Source organism: Sorex fumeus, unplaced genomic scaffold (genome assembly GCF_029834395.1).
Source record: "Sorex fumeus unplaced genomic scaffold, SorFum_2.1 ptg000047l, whole genome shotgun sequence".
Classification (NCBI taxonomy): domain Eukaryota; kingdom Metazoa; phylum Chordata; class Mammalia; order Eulipotyphla; family Soricidae; genus Sorex; species Sorex fumeus.
The window spans coordinates 6,393,679-6,412,176 of NW_026606104.1; the positions used below are offsets into that span (position 1 = coordinate 6,393,679).

The following is an 18,498-nucleotide window of genomic DNA, read 5'->3' on the forward strand; positions in this document are numbered from 1 at the left end:
AGAAAATACGAAGGAAATCTTATTTTATTTAGGGGTAATAACATAAAATGCATGAAAATATCTTATTTTGGGGATTTCTATTATAGAATTTGGATAATAGCCCCAAACTAGAGATAGCATAGGTGACTGGCTAATGAAACAGAGAAGCTATTAAATATATACATGGGGGGCTAAAGTGATAGCACAGCAGGAAGGTGTTTGCCTTGCATGCGGCCAACCCGGGTTCGATTCCCAGCATCCCACATGGTCCCCTGAGTAATTCCTGAGTGCAAAGTCAGGAGTAACTCCTGTGCATCGCCAGGCTTGAACCAAAAAGCAATAAATAAATAAATAAATAAATAAAATAAAGATATACATGTACAGCTTATCTAAATTAAAGATGTATTTGTAAATGAAAATGCAAGTTTTATAATTCTTCAATATGATTATACTGCCCTAAAAATTCTATGCCTTTAGATTTATAATATAGTTTAATATTTCTAGAATATACTTGATATCACAGTGGCTATATCTTAGAAGTATGTATTTATGTAAATGTCTAAATTCAGGTAGAAAGGAACTTTCATTTTTCTATGTTTTTCCTGTTGTAACTTTTGATATTTATCATGGCAATAAGTATTCTGAAAGAATAATAAATTATTCTAAATTATAAATTGATGTGGTTCAAAACCAAAGATAAATAAATGATGAATATACTTGTAAATATATAAGCACATAACAATATTAAGAGTGGGCTCTTTTTCTTCTGAGACTATTCATGCTATATATAAATGTGGGGCTTGTTTGCATACCTGGTGATTAAAGGAGTTCAAGAGTGAGAACCACTCAGGGATAAATGAGAGAATAATCTGGACAAGATAATGGCTAAACCTTTTTTTTGTGCAGGAAAACCCCACATGAAAAAAATTTTAGTTTCCCTCGGTACCATGATTGCAAATTGTTATATAGTCTATGTTCCAAGAAACCTTTTCAAAAGGAATTATTATCAGTCAAGAAGACTGTTAGAACTTAGAGCTGGAAGGTTCAGGTTTCAAAACAGTAACTGCTGGACGGATTCTCACTTCCCAGTGGAGATTCTGTAGCAGCTAGATGCCCCAAGAATGTACGGAAGTGTTGGCACTGCCTGTCATCTCTTAGGGGTGAAGGAAATAAGAGCTTGATGCTGCAACTGGTGGAAGGACCAATTCACCTGTGACACTGAGGGTCACTACCTCACTTCTCTGGGCTCCCAGACCGTTGTCAGCCTCACAGGAGAAGTTTCCAGAATGTTCTGCCATCAGAGAGATGTTAAAGGATGCTCCTTCACCAGCGGGGGCTGGGTTGCTCCCCAGGGAGACATGTTCATGATAAAACTGGTACAGGATCGGGGGAGAGCCACTCCAGACCTCACAGTGAAGCTCCACCATGTCCCCCACCACAGCCTGGACCCTGGATGTCCTGAGGGTGAGGACAGGGCGGGAGACTGGAACTGAGGGGAGATAAAAACCATCAGCAACCACTGTTCCAATATGTTTGTCCATTGTAAAGAATTTTAAAACAGGAAAATGTTTTTCTGGACCTAGGGTATCATTCAGAACACAGCCTCTTTAGGAAGAGAAGGGATTTAGTATAGGATGAATACAAGTCTTAAGAAATTAATTTGAGTGGTAGGAGTCAGGGAAGTAATTTTATAGGAGGGAGTAGAAGTATTAATAACTTGGGGTTTCTTTTGAGGCATGATTGGAGGAAATTTTGGTCAGATAAGTGAAATAGTGTGTGTATGTGCTAGTGTGAGACTGACCTGAAGTGGTTGGTGAGTGAGATGGTGGCTTGTGTTGAATGAGTAATCATGCAGACACTAGAAGCATGGGATAATAGCAGAATGAGTTAGGTTGAGTGTGGCGCCAAGTCTGAGGTGAGAGTGGGTGTAACTCTAGGGTTATCCCACAACATGGTTAGGTAGGACATCTAAGAGGGCAGCATGGTGATGTTGGAAAAATTTTAGCAAGACTTTTGAGTGGAAGCCTGAGCTGTCCTGGGCCAGCTGGAGCAGTTAAAATATTGTGAAACAACAGAATATCAGGGGAAAGCCTGATAAAATAATGAAGGTAAAACAAAACAAAACAAAACCAACTAAATGTAAAACCCAGAACTCCCAGAAGTAGGCTAATTAGATAGCACATGAGCTGTCATGATACCACATAGCAAATGGCCCCACGGAACCTAGTGTTGAGGCTATTGTGGAATGCTGAGGAGATGATCAGTTTCTGTTTGTGCTGGAGTTGGAAGGGAAGGGCTGACTGACTTACCTTTGACATTGAGTGACACTCTGTCACTGTGCTGGGCCCCCAGGCCATTATCAGCCTCACAGTAGTATTTTCCGGAATGTTCTGTGGTCAGAGAGAGGTTGAAGGACACTCCTCCTCCTAAGGGGGCTGAGCTGCTCCCCAGGGAGACATCATCATGGTAAAACTGGTACAGGATTGGGGGAGAGCCTTTCTGGGCCTCACAGTGAAACTCTACCAAGTCCCCCACAATAGCCTGGGCGTGCGGAGTCCTGAGGGTGAGGACAGGGCGAGGCACTGGAACTGAGGGCAAACATGAGTTAGTTGATACCAGTATTTGTTTTCCAAAATTTAAAAGCCCTCTGTATCAGAAAACAAAATTCTGTGAATTTCTATAAAGTAAAAATTGCACAAGGAAAAAATAAAAATATTCTTATTTCTTTTGGTTTCATTTCCTAGAAGTGAACTCAGTTGCGATTCTTTATCTTTTCAGTGCTTTCGATTCTTTACCTTTTCAACACTCATCAACATATGAATAAGTATAAAAGTTCTGTACAGTGCTTTGGATCACAATATATATCATAATACATATACAGGTCCATGAACTGATTTTTCCTTTTAGCAACATATTATGTAGCACTGTAGCACTGTCTTCCCGTTGTTCATTGATTTGCTCGAGTGGGCCAGTAACATGGCGAGACTTATTACTGTGTTTGGCATATCAAATACATCATGGGTAGCTTGCCAGGATTTTGCGGGCAAGATACTCTCAGTAGCTTGCCAGGTCTATGAGAGGGGCGGAGGAATCGAACCTGGGCCGATGGGGTTGGCCGTGTGCAAGGCAAACGCCTTCTTCACTGTGCTATTGCTCCAGCCCTAACATACTATGTGTATTAGTAATAATGTATGTTACTGTTACTGTCACTGTCACTGTCCTCCTGTTGTTCATTGATTTGCTTGGGTAGGCACCAGTAATGTCTCCACTGTGAGACTTGTTGTTACTCTTTTTGGCATATCGAATACACCATGGTTGCTTGCCAGGCTCTGTGGGCGGGATAATCTCGGTAGCTTGCTGGGCTCTCTGAGAGGGATGGAAAAATCAAACCCATGTGGGCCACGTGCAAGGCAAACGCCTGACCTGCTCTGCTGTCGCTACAGCCCAACGTATGTTACTATATAAAATATATATTTCATTCACTTTTAAATATATACTTTATTTTTACATATAATTTGAGGCACAATTTTCACACTATAAAATGCAATATTACTTTTTTTCATTTTTACTTTAAATTAAATTTTTTTCTATTTTTTTATTTTATAAAGTAGTTCACAACATTTAATATTCAAACACTAATCCCACCACCATTACAACTTCCCACCACCATATTTTGGATGTTTCCATCTTGAACCCCAATCCCTGCCCCAAAGCAGAGCTGAAATAATATATTTTGTATAGTTTGTTATGAAAAACTGCTGAAATTGCTACAAAAAAGTATTCTTAGAGGAAAGAGGATGAAGATTGTTTTAGTTCACCCAGGGGCCATTAAGCCCTTCTATAAGAGATCACTAACATGTTGTTAGAAGTTGAGCCTTGTGTGTTTTGTATATATATATATATATATATATATATATATACACACACACACACATACATGCATACATATGTGTGTGTGTAAAAATATTTCTTATAATATTGGTTGCTTCCTACTTTGAACTCCATCAAATGTGGTACGGTACTCTTAGAGTATGGATGTGTGTGGGGGTGTGGTATGAAGTGTCGGGGCCGTGGGATCAAGGAATAGGTCCATTCGTGGGTGAAGCTCAGCCCGAGTGTGTGGAGAGTGGCCATAAGTGTGGCAGTGATTGAGTTCTGGAGGTTTTCGACTGCTGGGGCTGGGTCCCTCGGGGTGGAGAGGAGTCTCACCTGCCCTCCTCCAGGGTGCCCTGACTGAAACAGCCAGGCACTGGGTCCAGCATAAAATGCAATAATAAAGTTATAATATGATCATTTTGGGTAACTATTACTTAATTATTATAATAGCCACTGTATGGATTACCATAATACACATGTTACTCCCATTAATGGACATTTATGGTGCTGCTGTTTTCTAGTTAAAAAATGCTATTTATATGAAATAATGTATAATACTATGCATACAAATAAATATTTGAAATATACATAAGTGTATAGTTGTGTATACACAGTTTTAGAACAAATTCTTAGAAGTGGGTTTTTTGGAGGTGAGTGCTATAGGAGTGATATAAAATTGATCTTCAAAAGTTTGAAACTGCCTTTCATCCCCAATTGCCAAGGGACCCTGGAGGTCACGCTCATAAACTGCCTCTGGCTGCTACTTAAGCTCTTTAACTGCCATGATCCAGAGACACACAAAAGAATCTCTGAACTGAGTAGCTCTCTGCAGAGATGCCCCGGGACTTTAAGCCAGGCTGACTGGGGGGCCTCAGAAGGAGGCAGGGGCCTTAAAACCCGGTGACTGCCAACTTCCAGAACCCTATGAGAAGTGCAGGTGTGCAGGTTCTGTGACAACAAACTCCAGACCTCAAGGGATAGGGGATAGACGGAGCCTTCTCATAACCCCTCCCCCACTCCCCATCCTCAAGGGACACTGGAGGTCACACCCACAAACTGCCCCCAGCTACTATTTAAGCCCCGTAACAGCCACGATCCAGAGACTCACAAAAGAATCTCCGAACCGAGCAGCTCACTGCAAAGATTTCTCCAGACTCTTAATCTTAATTTTTAGAATTCCAGGAGCACACAGCTGCTCATGTGGGTGTGCAACATCTTATGCTATTCATAACAAGTAATACAAGAGAGAGTATGGAGGAGACTGTCTGCCATAGAGGCAGGGGTGGGATGGGGGGGTGTACTGGGGAAGGATGGAAAGGGGGGGATACTGGGGACCTTGGTGATGGAAGATGTGCACTGGTGGAGGGTTGGGTGATTGATTATTGTATGACTGAAACCCAAACAGGAAAGCTTTGTAACTGTATCGCACGGTGATTAAAAATTATAGTAATAAAGTTCTTTAAAAAATAAAATTAAATTAACATACTGAATAAAAAAGTAATGTGGAGTTCACATTCAATTCAATCAGCTTAATCAATGGCTGAATAAATAGCAGTACTCCTACATTTTAAAAAATAAGTTTGGATCAATTAACACCTGCACTAATATGTTTTCTCCCTTTCTTATCAGTAGTAGACATAATAATCACCAGATGAATGCAGAAGTTTATTGTTTCATTTACTGCCTTGTCTAGTCTTAAATAGTTGACCAATATGGAATTAACTAATTCATTTTCCCCCCCATACTCTCCCTGCAACCCCTCTTCTATTTCTTAACTCATTCATTCTTATGTCATCCTATAATCTGCTAGTTGATTTTTTAAAAAAAATTTTGGCCACACCCAGTGATAATTAGGGTTTACTCCTGGCTATGCACTCTGTAATTACTCTTGGCAGTGCTCAGGGGACCATATAGGATACCAGGGATTGAGCCTGTGTTGGCTGCATGCAGGGAAGTGCTCTGCCTGCTATACTATCTCTCTGGCCCCTAATAATCTGTTAAATATTTGTAAATACATACAAAATGGAAATTTTCAAAACTAATTTTTAAAAAATCAAGTCAATTCATAGCACAGCGGGTAGGGCGTTCGCCTTACACGCGACCAACATGGCCGACCCGAGTTCGATTCCTCCGCCCCTCTCGGAGAGCCCGGCAAGCTACCGAGAGTATTCGATATGCCAGACACAGTAACAACAAAGTCTCCAATGGAGACGTTACTGGGCTCGCTCGAGCAAATGGACGATCAACGGGAGGGCCTTTACTTTACTTATTGTTCTTTATTTTTCTCTATTATGAAATAATAATCACAAGATGATTATTGTTCTTTTGTTTCTTCTCCCTCTTACAAAATGACTTTTCTTTGTAAAATATAATTTCTTACATTTTTGTTCACTAGATTCCAGATGCTGGTTGAGGACCAGGTGTGTAATGAAGACTAAAACTGATGTGGTGCCATTCTTTTATTGTGCAGAAGCCATTTAGTTTGCTGTACTCCAAATGGTTTACTTTTGCTTTTGTTTTACTTGCCAATGGAGTCAAATCATTAAACACATCACAGAAACCAATATTTCTGTGGAATGATAATTCTTATGTGTTTATGGAATGTTTTCTTTTAAGTATTTATAGAACCAGCTCTTTTTTAGTAAACTGTTGTGCCTGGTACTAATTTAAGTCTTTTATTGGTAACTAGTTTTCCCAGAACTATTTATAAAAACTTTGCTCTCTCCATTTAATGCTCTTAATACTTTCCATAAATGAACATACGGGTATATTTCTGGTATTTCAATCCTAGTTCATTGTTTTTACTTGCATTTCTTGCAGTATAACACTGTTTTGACTATTACTTTTATAAAGTAGTTCAAAATGAGGGAATATGGTATCTCATGCTTTTTGTTCACTCAGGATTACTTTGACAATCAGTAAAGTTTTATGGTCATATACAAAATTTAGTAATTATTGTTCTATTTTCTGGGAGAATGCCATTGATATTTATACCTAGAAATTACATTGAATCTGCATAACGCTTTGGAGGTGTAAGAAAGAGAACCTGAGAATATTGGTGGAAGGAAGATTAATTGGGTTGGTGGGATTGATGTTGGAACATTGTATACCTGAACTCAATCACAAATAACTTTATGAATCATAGTGCCTTAAATTTAAAACTATAAAATACTGAATATTGTGCCTGGAGGAAAGATATAATTTAATTTATAAGATTTTTTAAAAGACATAGGGAAATAGAAAGACATTTCATGTACATAAATTTGAAGTACAGCTCTAGCAATGAGTCAAATTACATTGGTAGTTGAGGAAGAAGCTGAAATACAGAGAAATATGTCATACCCAGAATTCTAAGACGGTTGATTCTAGGGTTAATAGAAGTTTTGAGGGAAGATATTATGAGCTAGAGGGAATACGTGGGAAGGAGCAGCAACAGTTATGGGGCAGAGAAATAGAAAGAAAATAATAAACTAGGACACAGCAAAACATAAGTTTCTAGGTCACTGGGTTTCAAGATAATTTGCTTTTGAAAAATAAATTATATTTGGAGCCATCTTTAGCTCTTCAGTGAACTTTGCTGAGCTGTCTTTCCTATTTTTCTTACTCTCGTAGCATATCCCCTCTCGCTGGAAATTCCTGTGATCTCTCTTTTTCTCTAATGAAGAATGGTCTGATGAGACTCAGTTTATTTATCAAACTTTCTTCTTCCCATAAAAGAAAACTATTCTTTCACCTTTTGTTTTTTAAAAAGAAAATTGAACTTCTATCTATTAAGCAAAAAGCCCAAATGTAAACATAGCCAATTTTACTACTAAAATCACGTTTTTATTAGATGGATTTCCATGATCTGTGCATTGATGGTGGACATACATTTCTAGAGTATGTCATATTTCAACAAAAAATTAAAAACTTTGGGGCAGAGTGATAGCACAGTGGGTGGGGCACTTGCCTTGCACGTGACAGACCTGGGGTTGATACCTGGCACCACATATGGTTTCCTGAGCCCCACAAGGAATGATCCCTGAGTGCAGAGTCAGAAATAAGCCCTGAGTACAACAAGTCATGGCCCCAAAACAAAAAGAAAAGAATTTTAAGACATAATATTTTAAAAAGTACTCTTATTTTAATGAATCGAAATAAGGAATCACAGAAATGCAAGAATACAGAGAAGCTGGTTTACATGGAACAATTTTCTTCCTCTCCTTCACTACCAGTCCTCCCTGACCCAAACCTCTCAGGGAAAGCATGAACATATTGGGAATTCTTTGGAGAGAGTAAAGTCTTCTCCACATTTTGTTCATTTAATTGAATCTATAGTTAAGTTGAAATGTGTTAGTGAGGAAATATGAGATGTTTCTGTGAACTGAATTAAAAAAATTGATTTGGGTCAAAAACTTATAGAGCATGATAAGGTAATTGGAGAACAGTTTCATTTGGCAACAATTGGTGAATGTACTTAATTGTTTCAGGGGTGCTACCTGGGGACTACCTGAGGACTGAAGCCCACATGTGGCTAGTTTTGTGATGGGGAGTCAAGAGGGGAGTAGAGATAGAAGTAGAGTAGAGATAGAAGTTGGAAGTTCCTTGTAAATTCTGAAGAATGACATGAGAGGAATCTGGGTCAAGGATGAGAGACTATCAAAAGACAACATCCAGAGACTCTGAAAGAAAGTTTCCAGAAGAGAGTGACATAGACTGTCCTGACCCCATGCCAGGCTGTCTTCACTGGGGCAGTTCAGAGGGGGACGAATTGAGTTTCCCTCCCTGTCCCAGAAGAACCCCGGCAGCGGAAAACCTTCAGAACTCAACCACAGCCATGTTCAAGGCCGCTCTACACAAGCTTGGAGCCTCACCCACAAGAGACCCTGCAGAAAAACCCAGGTATGTGGGACTCGTGACTGAGATCTCCAAGTTCGCTCAGAGAAGGACTGAGCCTCCTCTCCCCAGCTCCCAAGTTTTCCAGTAGCTTGGCAGTCACACCCACAAACTGCCGCTGGGAAAAATATAATCTAATCAATGGCCAAAAAATGAGTGACATAGGCCATACCTGTGAGTGAATCTGCTCTATAATCATATTCTAAATTTTAGAATTCTGCACCTCTCATACTCTAGCCCACTGATGTACCAAAAGTAGCACACATTTGTTTGGGTTTAACATACATCCTTGTAATCACTTACACAAGGGCTTAAATGACTCCAGGATTAAATACAACAATCTTCACAAACTTTCCTCTTATGGTGATGGGAAAGTGCATGGTAATGGGATTGATGTTTGAATATTAAATGCAATGAATTATTGTGAACAACTTTATAAAATAAAATTATGAAAAATGAAAAAAAGAAGGATGAGAGACTAGCAGAAATCCAAGACTTACCAGCGACAAACAGGTTCACCGCTTCACTGTGCTGAGAGCCAAAGCCATTGTTGGCTGTGCAATAGTAACTACCTGAATGAGCTTCAGTCAGGTGGAAGCTGAAGAATGCTCCTTCTCCAGAGGCAATTGTCCTATCTTCCAGGATGACATTCATGCGGTAAAACTTGTAATTGATGTTGTGTGAACCTCTTTGGGTTTCACAGTGCAGCGTCACTATGTCTCCCTCAAAAGCTCGGGCCCGAGGAATTTGCAGACTGAGAACAGGAGGGGACACAGGTACTGAGGGAGAAAAGGACTTGATCAATAAGTAGCTCTTGCCATTATACCCCAATAAGAGGTCGAATGCTCAGGCTCATCTCTACTGAACTCAAAGTGGCCCAGCTGCCATCCATACTTTCCTCAGCTGTTCTTTCCTAACCTTGCTGTTCTTCTCCTGATCTTTCCTTTCCTATCAGAACTGAAACATCTCTGTAATATTTCTGTCCTCCCTTCTTGGGTCTCTTTTCTACTTAGGTGGTCTAAACTCTTTTTTTCCAGGGGAACTACCTCTGATATTGCCATCCTTTATTTTGCTGCAGACACAGCCAACCCTCACTAGACCAGCCTGCCTCCTTTGTCCTCTGATTCCAGATGAGTCCCTCTGTCTATCCAAGGGAAGACTCTCCTTTGTTCTTGACCTTAAATCAGCTCACCTCAATCCTGGATGTAAATTCTCTACCTCACTTATTTCTTCCAAAACCATCTAGCTATATCTAATCCTCTCCAAATGCAAAAGAGAACAAAAACAACCCTTCACTTTACCATCTTTGCCTCTTAACCTCATAATAATTTTATTGTTCATTTGTCCCAAAAGATATATTAATTTGTCATGACTTTTTCTGTAGGCAATGACAATATTGATGATTAAGTTAATGATGATGATACTACTACTACTAATAAATTCTTATAATAGCAATTGGGTGGAGCGATAGCACAGTGGGTAGGGTGTTTGCCTTGCACGTGGCCAACATGTGGTTAGATTTCTCTGTCCCTCTTGGAGAGCCCAGCAAGCTACTGAGAGAACCCTGCCCTCAAGGTAGAACATAGCAAGCTCCATGTAGTATATTCAGTTCTTCTCTTCCCTTTTTTGTTTTTTAAATTTTTAAATTTAAAAAATTACTTTAATTGAATCACTGTGAGATAAATCCTTACAGAGATGTTTATGATTAGGTTTCAGTCATACAGTGTTCCAAAACCCATCCTTCCACCAGTGTACATTTCCCAGCACCAGTGTCCCCATCATCCCATCACCCATCTGCCCTCCAACACCCACCCCCACCCCCAGTCTGCCATCCTGCCTCTATGGCAGACACTTTTACTCTCTCTGGGTCTCTGTGTCTCTGTCTACGTCTCTCTCTCCCTCTCCAGTTCTTCTCTTTCATTATCCATCATGTCTGTTATTTTTACGTAAACTGGCACTTTCTTTCCTTGGTTTCTATATTACACACTTGCAGAGCATCATTAACTTTGTGCCATTGTGCTTGGGTGGGGGGCTTCTTCCTTTTGGAGTTAGTCTGCATATGGTTCTGCTGGATGCTTTCTTTGTGACAACTTTCCTCTATTCCTGTCTTCTCCTAGAATGGTTCTTTTTCCATTCCTTCACTCCAAAGTTGTCATGAAACTCCCATGCATGAAAACCTTTCATAAATGCCACAAATATTATTGACTAAGCAGCTACAAGTAAGCTTAACCTTTAAAGCATATCTAGAAGTCATCTATATTTCATACACAATCTTCAGAAGCCTCAGATTGACTAATTAATTCTTCAATCTGTACTTTTCAGGCACTGTTCAAATTGCTAGAATATGGAATAAGCCTAAGTGCCCAACTACAGCTGAGTAAAAAAAGAAGTTGTAAATATAGCCAATGGAGAGCAATAAGCAATATAAAGGATGAAATCTTGCCCTTTGAAATGACATGGATGGACCTGGAGTTGATTGTGTTAATACAACATAAAGAGAAATACAAAACACCACACAGTTGAATTTAAGTGTGGAGTTTAATAATATTTTTTATTGTTTTTTTGGGGGGGTTACATATTTAGTTGTGCTCAGGGTTTACTTATGGATCACTCCTGGCATTACTGAAAGGACCCTATGGAGTGCCAAGGAGCAAACATCTTACCTGCTATACTATGTTTCTGTTCCCAAATGTGGAGTCTAAAGAAACTAAGTAAACAAACTAATAAAACACAAAATAAATAATATATAACCCTTAAAAAGGATATGTGACAGTCAATATAACAGTCAATATAACAGTCAATAAATGACAGAGGGAGTTAAGTTGATGATGGTGAATGGTAGAAATCTGGTAGTGTACCTATTGTAGTATATACATCCATCAAGGTGTAAAACTTATCTTAAAACTTACAAAGTCTTCTCAACCCGCCCCCAGTGCCATCTTGCTGCACAAAGCAGTCAAGAAACCAGACCGGCGGGCTCCACAACAACCCGGAGAATTCTCTGGGCCCCATATCAAGCTGATGTCACTGGGAGGTCCCAGATGGGGCAGGTGCTGTCTCCCCACCTTCTCCAGATGGAACCTCGGCGACCATGAGCTTCTACAAGCATGGCTCCAGTATGTGGGCACCAGGACTATTCTTCCAAACTGAACTTTCCTGATATGCAAAGTGAGCAATGGAAAGTAAATTATCTAGCAACTGTCCCTGGAAGGCAGTCTTGAATGGTGGTGGGAAAATTCGAGCAAAATATGATGCCCAACCGAAATGCATCTGGGCTTTGCATTAAACTATGGTGCCATGCTGCCCAGGAGGGGAAGGGTATTTGTCCCTCTGCCTTTCCCCCCTGGCAGTGGCGACATGGTGGCCGCTATCTTTCAGAGCCTAATGGACAGCCAGGTATGAGACTGCAGTGAGGAGGTATGTGGGGCCTCATGGGACCAGAGGTGGAACCGGCCCTGCTCCCCGCCCTGACAAGGACCTGAGTTGCCACCCATGAACGCCTCCTCTGGCTCCTTAGTGACCATGATCCCAGAGGCACACAAACCAATCTCAGAACCCAGCAGCTTTTGGCAGCAATTTCTCCAGACTTATTACTAGAATATCAGAAATCCAAAATCGCCTGGCTGTAATAGCAGTTGCATGACATCACATGCTCTTCATAATCAGCAATAGAAAACAAATTATCTAATGATGTCTTTTTGGCAGGTCTGATTGTTGGGTAAAATTCCAAATAATAATGGTGAGTCTTTTATTTTTTATTTTTTTTTTGCTTTTTGGGTCACACCCCGCGATGCTCAGGGGTTACTCCTGGTTCATGCACTCAGGAATTGCTCCTGGCGGTGCTCGGGAGACCATCTGGGATGCTGGGAATCGAACCTGTGTCGGCCATGTTGGCTGAGTGCAAGGCAAACACCTTACCCGCTGTGCTATCGCTCCAGCCCCAATGGTGGGTCTTTTGTTGTAATATTGAATGTGATCAACGTAGAGAGAGAGTAAAGTGGAAATCTACCACACAGGCAGGGGGAGGAGTGGGAGGGGAATGTACTGGGGTTCTTGGTGGTGAAAAATGTGCACTCGTGAAGGGATGGGTGTTTGATCATTGTATGACCAACTGAGACTTAAACTGAAAGGCTTTGTGACTGTTCTCACAGTGATTCAATAAATAAAAAAATTTAAAAAAACTTACAATGTCTTAAAAATTAATGGTTCATCACAATAAACAACCAAATAAAACCCTTTTGAACTCACTATTGTTCTCTTAGTAAATCCCAAGCCCTCATAGGGCCGAGATATGCCTCTATTTTACTTCATCTCCTCATTCTTATTTATTTACAGTCATCTGAACCCACATCATTCCAGCTCCTTGAGAATTTTATCCTTCCCTCACCACATTTGCTTAGTACCTGGTGCCTCTACCTGAAACAACCTTTTTCTTTTTCTAAAATGTTTCCACACATCCTCCTCATATACCATACCTCACATTAGCCCTTCTAAGGAATTTGCTCTCATATCCCAGCCTAGATGGGGGCTGCACTTCAGATGCTAGTATCTCGAATCTCACTCCAAGTTGTGCTTGCCTTTCCCTTGTATCTGTGTTTGACTGGTTGCTAATCTACACCTGTTATTAGATTCAGGATTGGGTGCACAGATCCATGTTGGTCTAGACTTATGTCTCCTGATACATGATGACCTTCGTCAGTCTGGTATACAGTATAACATAAGTAATATTAGTGAATAAATGAGCCTTAGTATAAATTCTCGGAGAATTTTAGAATGATGTCATTTTTTCCAGCTTCCTTAGAATTCTGAATAAGAGAAAATAACAGAAGCAAACCATCTCTATTTATTTCAGTTGATGTCTCTTTACAGGGTTCCATGGATCCTTCTTTTAGAATCTTTTCATTATCAGTGTTCAAGGAATTGGATTCTGGCTTGTCTTCAGACTTTTTCTTGAGGACTGTGAGCCTTTAAATCAGTGCTCAGGGTACCCAGGAGGCATTCTTGCAGATTCTTGGCAAACAAAGCCAGATGGTTTAATGCTACTTGGGTCCAGAAGTACTAGAGGTCATCAGGGCCTAACTGACTAGGGACTGGGATCGAAGTGCCAGAGATTGAATTAAGGGTCTTGTGCATGCAAGACCACTTGGTTTTGTTATTTAAGAGAAAAAAAATCTGATATAATCTTTCATCTTAGTCCAGGACTAGAGTGTGCCCTCAATATAAGCCAAAATCCAGAAATGTGAATGGACTATTCATTAAATTACAGTGCTGTGCCCCCCCCCCCCCCCACGGGAGGAAAAGGGTGTCTGTTTCTTTTGCCTCCCCCATTCCCTACTCCCCGCCCTGGGCAGCACAGTGGCTGCCGCCTCCGAGCTTATTGGACAGGCCAGGTATGAGCCATCGGTGATGGGGTAACTGTGGCCTCATGGCATGGGGGCAGAACCAGCACATCCTTCCCACCCTGCCACTAGTTGCCCCCCCCCCCCCACGAGTGGCTTTCTGGCACAGCCATGGACCCAGAGGCACACAAACCAATCTCGTAACTATGGGGCTTTTGGCAGAAATCCCTCCAGACTTAATTAATAAAATATCAGAAATCCAAAATGGTGCAGCCGCAATAGCAGCCGCATGACATCATTTGGTCTTCATAACCAGCAATAGAAAACAAATTATTTCACAACGCCTTTTCAGCAGTTCTGATTGTTGGGGGGAAAATTCCAAATAGTAATGTTGCATCTTTTGTCGAAATAATGGATGTAATCAAAGTATAGAGAGAGTTAAGTGGAAATCATTTGCCTCATCAGCATGGGGAGGGATCCCATGGGGGGTATATTGGGGTTCTTGGTCATGGAAAATATGCACTGATGAAGAGATGGGTATTTGATCATTGTATGACTGAGATTTAAACCTGAAAGCTTTGCAACTTTTCTCATGGTGATTCAATAAATAAATTTAGGAAAAAAATATAAGCCAAAATCATATGGCGCCTCCCCCTCCCCCAATTGTACCTGGCACAATATTAAAGCTTCATAAACAATTTAAACATTAAAACCATTTTTCTTTCCTCCACTTTGTTGCTGTTGCAACAATAATTGGTGGTAGCACACTTGGTTATTATCTACACTAGAGGTCACGTTTTTGTGGTGCCTGGGGTCACATTTGCAATGTCTTGGATCTCACTCCACAATGTGGAAAGATGCTTGGAATCAAAGTGGAGGCTCCACACAGGAAAAGTGGATCCCAATTTTTGATCCATATATTTCTATATCATTGACAGCTTCCTTGGGGCAGGGCCAGAGAGACTGTACAGCAGGTAGAACACTTGCCTTCCACGTGGCTGACCCAGGTTGAATCCAATATAGGCCCTCAAACTCTGCCCGGAGTAATCCCTGAGTCCTGTGGGGTATGGCCCAAAAAACAAATAAACAAAAATAACTTTGGCATAGTAAGCTGAGGTAGCAAAAGGGGCTCATCTTTGTTTTCTCATGTTTGGCACTCAGTACTGCTTCTAGTCTCTGTCTTGTTTGCCTCCCTCACCCTATGGCCCTAGTCCTCTCTAACTGAAAGTGCTTCAGCAAGCACTGGGGATCACTTACTGTGCTAGCCAGGCATCACGGATTGGGACTTTACAAGGAATGAGGCTTGAAGAAGCAAATGTCTATTCCAGTTAGCCAAGTGCTCCCAGCTGCACTGGATTGGTTTGTGGAAGAAGCAGAGGCAGCTTGAAGGTGGGGACACATTTATGAAAGGGTCAGTGAGAGAGGCGAGGGTTGAAGAACATTGGACTAGGTCTTACCCGTGACACAGAGTTGTATAATGTTGCTGCGCTGGACCTCCAGATCATTCTTGACTGTGCAGTAGTAGCTTCCAGAGTACTCTGCTCTCAGAGAGTAGCTGGAGGAACTTATTTTTCTCGAAGTCTCTTCTATCTCCTTAATAAGCTCATCTTCATGAAAAAACTGATACAAGATTGGGTGTGAGCCTCTCTGGGTTTTACAGTGCAGTGTCACCATGTCCCCCGCAAGAACTCGGGCCCCATGAGTGTACAGAGTGAAAACAGGAAACACAGACCCTGGAGGAGAAAAGGGCATGGTCAACAGTAGTTCTTGCCATTTCCTCTGCACCCCAGGCAGAGGTTAGTAAAATGTCCAGATTAGGCTTCACTCTCCTCATGTGGTCTGGCAGCATACTAGGCTTTCCTCAGCTACTCTGTCTTGTCCTCCTTACTACTTTATTACTATCCTTTCTTTTCACATCACTACTTTAGATATGTGGCTTCTTCTTCTTGCCTTCTCTCCTTAGGTGATCTCAATCCTGTTTTACAAAGAAACTGCCTCTGGGAGAGAAGTCCTTTATCTTCCTTCAGCTGTCCCACCCACCCAGAGCATTTTGAGTCTTCTTGTCAGTCCCCATTCTCCATGTTTGCATTCTTTTGGGTTGGCCTTGGGGTTCTGCCTATGACTTCTTTCCTTTATATCTGAGTTAACAAGCTAGGACACCTGCTCTATGGGCTATGCCCACGACCAGCCAGGCCAAGGTCATATTAATCCTAGTCAAGTGAAGAAGCACACTCTACTCTTAAAGTATGTTTATGTGTTATGAGTGGAGGCCTTGGGGCATACAAGACACTTTCTTCTCATTGCCTTGAAAGCTTTAAGTGCAACATGGTCATGGTCTTGGATACTGGTCAAGAAGGGATGTGGTCTGGGCTTCCCAACCCCATGCATGTCTTTGGATAAGAAGGTAATTTTGTTAACTGTCTCTGCATGCCTTTGTACATTGGCTACTGTTAACAATTAGACATGAATTGAAACAAAGATAACCATTTCAAGAGAAATTATTTGGGAGATACTAAAGTTGACTGGGAACCAACACATCAAAAGTTTTAGAAGACAAAAAGCAAAAGACTTCCGCAGATTATGGGGATTAGGAGAAGGGTGTGGGAAGAGAGAAGTTGTCTATACATTTAGGGGTGTGGTACTAGCATACTAGCATACTGATTGAAGAATGAGTCCCAGAAGAGAACAACACTTGGACACTTGCTCAGTGTTCTTCAGGATGAGGGCATTAGTATGATGGGATGAGACTTGACACATGTGGTGATAAAACCTTACTCTCAATGTTACTCTTACTGAAGATAAGTCTATTATGAACATCATTAAATTTTAATAACATAATAAGTTATTATTTTCCCATAGTTTGAACTATGGAAACACCTGAAAGGGTGATTAGTGGCAGCCCTAAAAGCCTTTATCCCTCTCGGAGAGCCTGACAAGCTACCGAGAGTATCCCGCCCGCAAAGCAGAGCCTGGCAAGCTATTCGTGGTGTATTCAATATGCCAAAAACAGTAAATTCAATAGGTCTCATTCCCCTGACCTTGAAAGAGACACCAATATGGCAGCATTAAGAAGGATGAGGAAGGAGAGGCTGATAAAATCTCAAGGCTGAACGAGGCTGCCAAAACGAAGAAGGACAAAAATGACTGTTTGTACTTTCAATGCACATATGTTGGCATCGGATACATCCATTGAGGACCTGATGGTGCAAACACGAAAGATCAAGTACAACATCATTGGTCTGACTGAGACGAGAAGGTATCAATCACATCACGGTGTTTTTGACACTGGAGAACTGTTTCTTGAAACATGTGACAAAAGAGGTGTTGGTGGTGTTGGTGTCCTTGTCAACACAAACTTGGCCATGAGCATTGATTCATTGAATGCCTAACAACCTGAATTGGATGATTACATTTGAATAGAGGTGGCTCACTGCCGGCAGTTTCTATCTTCATTGTCTCTGCACCAACATCCAGTTATGATGAAGAAATTGAGAGGTCCTACATGGATCTGGAGAAGTTCTATAAAGAAGACCATAACCTTCTACAAGATTATTGTCGGTGATTTTAATGCCAAGATAGGACTGAGAAGATCAGTCGAAGAACTCTACATTGGGACCCATGGCCTAGAATGGAACAAACAGGGTGAGAGACTGTCTGAGTTCATCATGTCGACCAAGACCATCCATGGTAACTCACAGTTCCAGAAGGCCGAATCTAAACTTACTGGACATGGGAGTCTCCAGGTGGACGGTTCCACAACGAAATTGACCACATCATATTCAATCAAGGTTTTGCCTGACCGATGTTGCTGTTGTCCCAAAATTCCAAACAGGATCAGACCACCATTTCCTTCGTGAAAAATTCTGTTTCATGCAGCGGGGAGAAAGGGCTGTAACTTTTAGGAAGAGAACTCCCAGAAAGACTACCAACTGGGAGCTCGTTGGCACTATTGCAGCAACATGGGAAGACACTGTTGTTGACAACATTGACAAAGAATACGACCGACTGGTTCAGCACCTCCATGATTGTGTGAGGAACGCCGAGAGAGAGAGAGAGCCACAAAAATACACCTGTCTTCAAAAACTCTTGAGCCCACTCGCCAACGTGGCTTGGTGAGAGTCTCAGGCAACTGCAAGCGAACGTCTGAGCTCGCAATGCAGTGCAGAGCAGTGATAAAGGAAGACCTCAAAGAGAGAAGAGCAGCAGTGCTGGCAGATGCTGCAGAAGCTGGGAAAAGCATTCACAACTCCTACCTGTTCTTCACCAACTACAAGACCAAGATGACTGCCCTTTGACATCGTGATGGATCTATCACATCTTCGAGAAGGGCAATAGAGAAGATTATCCATGACTTCTACTCGGATCTCTTCGATAGCCATGTCCACCTGCCCACATATGAAATTCCAAGGTATGATCCATCCATGTTGTT

At 41.3% G+C, this 18,498-nt stretch overlaps 1 protein-coding gene across 1 annotated transcript in view; it reads right to left on the reverse strand.

The window, feature by feature from the left end:
- FCRL5 (Fc receptor like 5) overlaps positions 1–18,498 on the reverse strand; it is a 41,935-nt gene that overhangs the window by 8,593 nt on the left and 14,844 nt on the right. Inside the window, exons 4-7 of the mRNA XM_056122814.1 lie at positions 15,527–15,802; positions 9,231–9,509; positions 2,289–2,567; positions 1,190–1,468 (exon numbers count right to left, since the gene is read on the reverse strand). Of these exons, the coding sequence (XP_055978789.1) occupies positions 1,190–1,468; positions 2,289–2,567; positions 9,231–9,509; positions 15,527–15,802 (1,113 nt within the window). The remainder of the gene's footprint in view (positions 1–1,189; positions 1,469–2,288; positions 2,568–9,230; positions 9,510–15,526; positions 15,803–18,498) is intronic.